Source organism: Opisthocomus hoazin, chromosome 15 (assembly GCF_030867145.1).
Source record: "Opisthocomus hoazin isolate bOpiHoa1 chromosome 15, bOpiHoa1.hap1, whole genome shotgun sequence".
Classification (NCBI taxonomy): Eukaryota; Metazoa; Chordata; class Aves; order Opisthocomiformes; family Opisthocomidae; genus Opisthocomus; species Opisthocomus hoazin.
In genome coordinates this window covers 18,862,280-18,870,677 of record NC_134428.1, presented here as the reverse complement: position 1 = coordinate 18,870,677, position 8,398 = coordinate 18,862,280, and the positions used below count along the sequence as shown (strand labels likewise).

General features: G+C 42.5%; 1 protein-coding gene across 1 annotated transcript; it reads right to left on the bottom strand.

The window, feature by feature from the left end:
* Positions 1–637: 637 nt before the first annotated feature.
* On the bottom strand, positions 638–3,145 carry FOXL3 (forkhead box L3). Its single transcript, XM_009934198.2, has 3 exons — positions 3,039–3,145; positions 2,099–2,267; positions 638–1,746 (listed from the first exon to the last, which is right to left on the bottom strand). Exons 1-3 carry the CDS (start codon positions 3,143–3,145, stop codon positions 1,264–1,266), a joined length of 759 nt encoding a protein of 252 aa, XP_009932500.1. The 3' UTR covers positions 638–1,263.
* Positions 3,146–8,398: the final 5,253 nt, after the last annotated feature.

The window sequence follows — 8,398 nt, the reverse complement described above, 5'->3', positions numbered from 1 at the left end:
TGTAGTAGCCACGCCAAACCCAAGATTTTGTGGAGTCTTTACGAATGCTGCCATTAGGTACTGGGAAGCAATTCATCGCGAACAAGTTGTATAAAAGTAAGTTCTTAAATGCTCGTTACAGTTCATCATTGTCCATCAGGGTCTGTTCTGAAATATCCCACCGCATGTAAATGGTAATGAAATGGCTTTCTTTCAAAATGGAGCTCATGATCTAACATTGCTATCTGTAAATTAGAAATCTCACCAGCTTTGCTGAAATTGTATCAAGCACCACTTGGGTAGTTGCTTGCAGGAAGGATCAATAAAAATCTATTTATTAGAAAGATACAACTTGTCTCAAGGTAGGTAGGTGGAATTCTGGCTTTGGTCACCACTGGATACAGCTTCTTGCAAAGCCAGGTCTCCCTTCACACTTGCTAAATAAAACATGTTCAAGGACTTTCCTGCAGCATCTCAGGAAGCTTGCTGATAGTACAAGGGGAGAGGGTTATTTTTTTTCAAACCAAGGCGTTAAGAGGCCCTATGCCTCAGTCACTCTACTCATCAAAGCCTACCAGAGTTCAACAGACTTGCAATTAGCTTCCTTAGAATTATTTTGAATATGACTTCACTTGAACAGTTTAAACAACTCTGCCCTGAATATCAATAAAAATATACTTTAAGCACTTATTAATAACTACATTTTCTAATTAATGATGAATTAAAGCTGCAACACAGTTTGAAACATGAAGTTAAAATAAAAAATAAGGAAAGACAGAGTGATTTTCTGTGATTCCTTTTAAGACAAAAAAGCCCCCCTCCCAGACATTCTTCACCAGTGTAAGTCGACAGAAATACGCTGTTTTAGATCAGCTTAAGTTCTGACCTATATACTTCAGTTGAATTAATCCAAATTTCCACCAGTGAAAGTGGAATCAAATTCACTTGGTCTTTAATAAAGCAACGGGTGATAAGCAGGTCTCTCTTCTGACAGATTCTGCTTGAGAAAGGAAATTCTTTGTGGTGTTAAATGATGTCCGTGACCGTCTAGAAAACAAAGATAGAATTTCATGAGTTTCAGTATAGCAAAAACCAATATTGGCAACTGTTATTGATGCTTTAACCTTAGCAAAGTTCTTTGGGTACAGAGTATCAGCTGGTGAATCAGTAACCCTTTCTGAGTACTGCTCGGGAAGAAAACGAGGAGGCAGGTGGCTGATTTTCAGTGATGTGAGGCTGCTGAATACACTGCAACTCAGACTTCGTTACGACTAATAAATAACATCACATTGTCCAGAACTGGAGATTAATTTGCTGGGCCTCCAGTAGATTATATTTATTTTCTTGCATGTTATATTGAGATCTCAGGACAGGCAAAGGGTCGGGGGCTGAAAGGATGTAATCAATGCTGAATTTAATTTCAGCATCTGATTTTGCTAAGGAGGAATTGCTTAGGCTCTGCCTGTCGGTCATGCTGTTTGAAGCAAACCCATGAGGCTCCGGTAGTCTTGGTCCCAATTCAATTCTTTCGTGTTTACTTTCAGTGGAGGAAATGCTTTTTAGAGCAGAGTCTATCAGAGGCACATCGGGGGATGAAGGACTTTTCCCTCTGCTTGGTCTCTGCTCCTTATGTTCCCTTTTCACGTTCCTCCTCCTCCGTCTTCGCCTGTAATTCCCATTTTCAAAGAGATCCAGCATGGATTCGCATCCCGTTGCAAAGCTCCAATAGTTTCCTTTCCCCTTCTCATTCCCTTCTGTTCTGGGAACCTGTATTTATTTAAAGGCAGTTCAGTATTTGTATGTGTTACAGATGCTGCTGCTTAACATCTGCATTCATTTACATTCAGGAATGGTGTAAACACATACGACAAGACTTTTAAGCCTATTCTCTTTCATTATACAAAAAGGATGTAAACGCCATCCTCTTCAATTTGTTACCTATTAGCATGCATCAGACAAGGATATACTCTTTATCTCTACAACTGACAGCTCAGAGAGATTTGAAGTGATTTGCAGCTCAGCTGTTTGTTTCCCTTCTTTCCCAGTGACGAGATTATTCCTGCATATATTGTTTTAGCCATGCACAGTGTGTAGGTAAATATACAGTTACCGATCTTACCTTTACAAAACAACTGTTAAGTGATAAGTTATGTCGGATGGAGTTCTGCCAGGCTCTTTGATTTGATCTGTAGTAAGGAAATTTCTTCATTATAAAGTCATAAATGCCAGAGAGGGTGACTTTATTTGAAGGACTTTGCTGGATGGCCATTGCAATTAAAGCAATGTAGCTGAAAAAAGGAAAACTTGCCGTTACACCATCGCCTTACTCGCATGCTCACTTTTAGGACCACATGAATATGTGTGCCTGTATCCTACTTCCAAATGTTCTCCCGGTGGATCTGCACCCTGACCCGAGATGTCCCAGCAATAAGCCCCAAGCGTGATCCTGTCTCTCCGCCCCGAGCCCCTGGGGTGATACGCGGGCGTTACTTCCAGGCATTTGAGTCCCGACCAGGCTGTTTGCCCTGGCACTCAGCAGAGAGTGTTTAGATACCGATTGCAGAAATGTCACCCACCTCTCAAACCCCATCAGAAAAGTTTCCTTGAGCTGGAAGTCTGCAGTGAGACAGACCAGGCTCAGAGACGCTGTCACTGGAGACCTTCCCTGCTCGTGGAAAGGACCTTAGATGCCCCTGTAAACATCTACACCGTGCGTCTTCCCTCCACACCAGGGATTATCTGCATCCGATTCACCCACTGGCACATTGCACATTTAATTCACCTTCTCCCAGGGCTCCTTGAGGTCGGAGGAGACCATCTGAGGTCTGGTGACTCAACGGCATGCCAGAGTTGCTGTGACCCCAAACAGGAGGAAACAAATCCTGAACAATTCAAACACGGAGAGGGGGAGAAATCTGCCACTGTGGTGCCTGTGCCGGGGCCAGACCCACTGCGCACACCTGGGGAGACGTCCCACACTCCCCGGAGCTGTGACCCCACCATCCCAGAGCTCAGAAACCTCCCCGGAGATGGGGGGACTTGGAAAAACTTCATCTTACCTGTACGCTGGTCTGGTGAATTTTTTCTCTTCATCAGAACTACAGGTAGGATAATCATCCCCATCATAATTAAAGCAGTTATAGGGGTACTGCGTGTTGTCAAACATCGTCCTGCTCCTTGCTCAGCTCCTGTGGAGTGAGAGAGATGGAGCGATGTTTCTCAGAGCTTGGACTCCCTCCTCCCTTCTTCCCTCCCCTCTGTCTGTTTCGTTCCCTCTCTCCCCCCTCCTCATGCTCCCTCTCCTCCATGCATACACACACTCTCCCTGATGGGGTGGGGATTGTTTTTGCAGTTCTCGCGTCCCAGACAGCCTGTCTGTTAGGATATTATTGGGGGGGGGAGGTTGTTATTGTCGTTATTGCTGTTGCCTCCAATAGGGTGGCGGAGCCAGGAGGCTGGTGACTGATGGAGCTGCTGAATTGGGGGTGAACCTTTGAACCGGGGTGTGCACCGCCAGTAGCTCCACTCCGCTCGCTGGGTGGTCCGGGCTGGAGAGGGGCCAGCGCTCCCCCCCGCCACATCCACAACGTGACAAAAGCAAACAGCATGATGTTAATAAATCATGCTTCAAGGTCTCTGCTTGGAAATTAAACTCTGAGAACAGAGTGCAGCTCCCCCCAGCCCCTGAGTCCTCCCCTTTCCTATTTTTCTTCCCAGCAAAGCAGGGTGGCTTTCTTATTTATTTATTTTTAGAAACCCGACGTACAATAAACAGACGTTCCAGGCAGTAACGCACGCTTGTCCTGATCTGCAATCTATAATACAGTATAATAGACATAAATTATATTTCCATGACTAAAGGAAAATGTGTATGTTCAAAGAAAGTAGAACAGAGGGATATGAGGGACTACTGTCAAGCAGGAAAGTAAAAGGAAAATAGCTGTAGGCAGGAGAGCTGCCTGTGTGGGCTTTGATCTGAAGGATGAATTAGACTAACAGCCCTGTGTGTTGGCATCCAATACTGTAACAATTTAATAGTTTTTCAATGCTTTGGAGTGTTTTCCAACAAGTGATGTAAACCAAAGGCATCACGCACCATTTCGGGGGGGCTAAAAAAGGTGTATGCCACATGATAATTAAATTATTTGAAGACAGCTCTGTCCCAGGAACTAGCCCCGGGAGGAGACGGATATTGGAAAAGAGAAAGCAAATTGGTGTGCAGGGAGTTACCTGCATGGAAATATAAAAGCAGAACCACTAGTGATGCAACTTTTGTTTTTTACAGCATCTTTCATACAAAGTATGTCCCCAAACCCCTTTTGGAGTTAAAGGATACAATTAGGGGAAAATACATCCCTGTGATAAAGAACTGTTTAAAAAGTGATGTTTAAATGGCTCCCAGAGTTTTGACAAAGATGGACAAGAAAGCTTTTTTCGTGGAATATAACAATGTATTATAGCAGGGAGCAGGGGGAAATACATGGCATGAAAAAAAAAAGGTACATGAGATGTTTTCTTGGGAATGTGAAGACAGAGTAGATACCCAAAATAAAAAAATATCTCCACTCTAAAATACATCAACAGGCACATGCATGAGGCATCCACTGCAGAGGGGGTCTTAATGCAAAGGGTCAGCTACCGCTGCCTAAGGCATTAGTAGGGCTTTAATAGTGAGTAAGATAGGGCAGATTCAGTGGTGGAGAATGAAATATATAATGTCTGATCTTCATTCATACTCTGTCCAGCTGGACTGAGAATATTTAAAGCAAAGAAGCAGCTGGGCCACAGACTTGGGAAGATTTTCCCTCACGAAAAACGCGATTCTGTAGACACAAATAGAAGACCACTTTGATTTTTAGTTCTTCCCTTTGGTGGTGTTTTACCTCACTGGAATTCCAGTAATTCCAACAGTCTTGCTTCTTATTTATAGCAATTTTTAAACAGCAGAACTGGGTTAGGTGACTCTGGTTTTACACAACCTGTTAGCACCCTTTTTTCCATTCTTCGTACTCTATTTATAAAATTGCCCTGTTAAGGAAGTCAGACAATACACTGTGACCAAAATCCTCACATATTTACTGACAGTATATAACAGGTAAAATTTTCTGTAATGGGTATTAGAGCAAATGATTGTAGTGCCATACATGCAGTAATGTTATTTACCTCAGTTTCTGTATCTTCTGGCTGTGGTGAGTATAATCAGCTCACCCATGTCTAGCACATCTATAACATGCATTACAGTTGGTGATTAGCTCTGCTCTCTGTGCAAGAGCTCATGGCCACTGTATTCCTCACCCATTTCAGTGGAAAATAACACTTAAAATAAATTTCCGTCCCAGCAGCTGGTTTCTGAGACTAAATTTGGCAAATGGAGGTGGGTTGTAATGACCAGTGCTGGTGTCCTTGAGCAGCATCTCAGGAGTGAGTGGGACCATGGGTGGATGCAGGGGCATCTTGGCAAGATACATAGGAAACTCCTGCCATTGCCATTTGTGTAACACATAATCTGGGGATAAATGTTACTATTTCCTGATAGCCAGCAGTGGGCTGGAAGATTTAGTTTCTGGCTCTGTAAATATCACTGAATTCACCTGCTGCAAATGCATATAGACCATAAGAAGAATGCAGACCATTTCTGAGTCCTACAAGATCAGAAACAAATTATATATTATCTCTCATAAACCTGGTTCTGAAATCCAGATATGCAAAACTGGCTGAGTATTTCTCAAGGTATTTTTTAAAGGCTGCATGCTGATATTTTATCCCAAAGTGAATGTTTATGGTCCAATTATAATCCTTGAAAATAATATTCGTAAAGAACTGCTAATATGCTTTCATATGTACCGTGGTGGAGCTAGCAGGTGCCATGCTTATGGTGGCAAAACATGTTGTACAATAGCTTTTTCTTAGCATCTGTGCACCCATTATAGTTTAACTAGAACAACTGTAACTCATCCCTGTCACTATCATAAAAGCATAATTTTGCCAGGCTAGTGTTTTCTTACGTTGTATGTTTTCAGAACACAAAGTTGTAAACCATTTGATTTGAGATTGTAAACAGGCAATAAAAATGCTATGAAAGATTTGCCTGTTTTTTAACACTGATATTAAAAAGTTATTTGCAATTTTTGTAATTATGACACAGATTATGAAAATTGTACATGAAATTCAGACTGGTCATAAATCCAAACAGGGCTGAATTACTAATCATTGTAGCTCCTCAGAACAACCATGATGCCTCAGTGTGTAGGACTGCACGCTGACATCCCACTCCTCTTTCTGGTGTAAACCTGTGTTTCCCAGCAGCACGGCTTCTTCTGCTCTCTCACTGACTTGGGAAATAGAGCTGGTTACAGTTCAGGACTTCATCTCAAACTTTTAAAATTTGTCATAGAATCATAGAATGGTTTGGGTTGGAGGGGACCTTTTAAAGACCATCTAGTCCAACTTCCCATGCTGCCATGGGTAGGGACATCTTTCACTGCATATGGATGCTCACAGCCCCATCCAATCTGACCTTGAACGCTTCCAGTGATGCGGCATCCACAACTTTAGGGCAACCTATTCCAGTGTATCACCACCCTCATTATAAAGAATATCTTCCTTATATTAGATCTAAATCTGTCTTCTTTTGGTTTAAATCAGTGGAAACAAGTGGTGGTCTTCAGCAGGCTTTGGGTCACTCAACAATAGTCTACACCACCAGTAAACTATTTTCTTTTTAGTATCAGATCTGTAGCTCCGGCAGACAAAGAAGAGGTGGGGAAATGAAGGTGGTGATAATCTCCCAGTTGCTTTGATATGGGATAAGCAGAAGGCAAGATCCCCAGATTTGGCTGGGTACTTGGATGTGATGGCACCTGATACTCCATATGAGGGATCTTCTGACATTCAACTCAGTGACCCTTATATGTAGGAAAGTGATGAGTCTTGCCACACTGTCCACCTGCATTTCATCCTAAATTGACGTCTGCTTCACTCATGGCCATCAGCTGCATTGCTTTCCCTTCTGCTTTTCTTTTGTGTTCATGTGTAGAACTTAATGGAAATACAATTTACACCACAATTTGTGGTTTTCTGTGGGAGCTCAGTGAGAATTGTTTATATTCCCTAGCAAGGGTATTATTCAGAGAGGCATTTCTCATCTGCACGTCTTCTGGCTGCAGCAGTGTAGAACTCATGCATAAAACGCAGAACGGGTTTCTACTGAAACAGGAACATGGATAAGAAACCTTCAATAGTAATTCGTCATATTAGAGGTGGTAATAAGAGAATAACTATATGAACTAGTTATATATATTATGTTATATAGTCATATATATTATGAACTAGTTCATATATACTATCCTTGCCCTAGCTAGATATGGAGATTCACAAAGCACACGTGAAAATCCATTTCCGGAGATGCTCAGTGCATTTTGGTAGTGCAAAACAGGAAAAGAAGGGTTTTCAGAGTGAAAAGCCATTTCTCCTACCTTCTCCTGGGTTGTGATTTTTGGTCAAAATAATGGTTTTGGCAGAAATTCCAGCTGGCCAGCTGAGGGCTTTCCACAGTCTTGAGAAGCCCTATGACCACGTTGTCGCCAGGATGGACTGTATTTCCCTTCGGGCCAGGGAGGAGTCTAGATGGTACTTATCTGCTCCATGTGCAGACCTGGTACCCCACTCCATCACTCTCCGATGCAATGGACTGTTCTTTTTTCTAACATTATCTTGCTTCCCCAGTACATAGCAAATCCTTTTCTAGTGAGAAGCTCTTAAGCAAGAGAAGTGACAACCACCGAGTGGGCAAGAAGCCAAGCACTGTGGAGAAAGCCTTCAGGTCTGTGCGACCACCTCCTAGCAGCGCTGGGTTTCCTGGTGCTGTTCACACTGACATTTAGGGGTTGACTGGAAGTAATATCATACAAATTAGCAGCAGAATGTATTATTTCTCCTTTGCTCCCATGGGGTCACGGTTTCAGACAATGGAAGGAGAACATGGGCAGGTCACTAGCTTTCAGACATTTATTAAGCAAAATTCTTGACATTTTTTTTTTACCGGTTTTCTAATTAAACCCAAAAATGATGGACAGAGAATCTAAAAGCTTTACAAAGAACTAAAAAAATTTATCAATTTAGGTCAGACAAAATGGTTTGGGTTCACCTAAAAGGACTTTCAAAATTTTATATTCTGTCCTTGGCTTGCCCAGCACCTTTCTACAGGAGGGATGCTGGCAGCTGAAAGGCCAAATCCCAGTTTCTCTATTTGATATGGATATACAAGGCAGAGGTTCAGAGTTTGCCTGCTCGTGATGTGGTATTCTTCTTTCTCAGTGGCACAAAATTAAATCCTCCTCTTTGACTTTGCAGACAGGTGGGATAAAACACAGTGGGGATGTGCAAGGTTGCACAGGAGACCTGGCAGTCCCCATGTTAG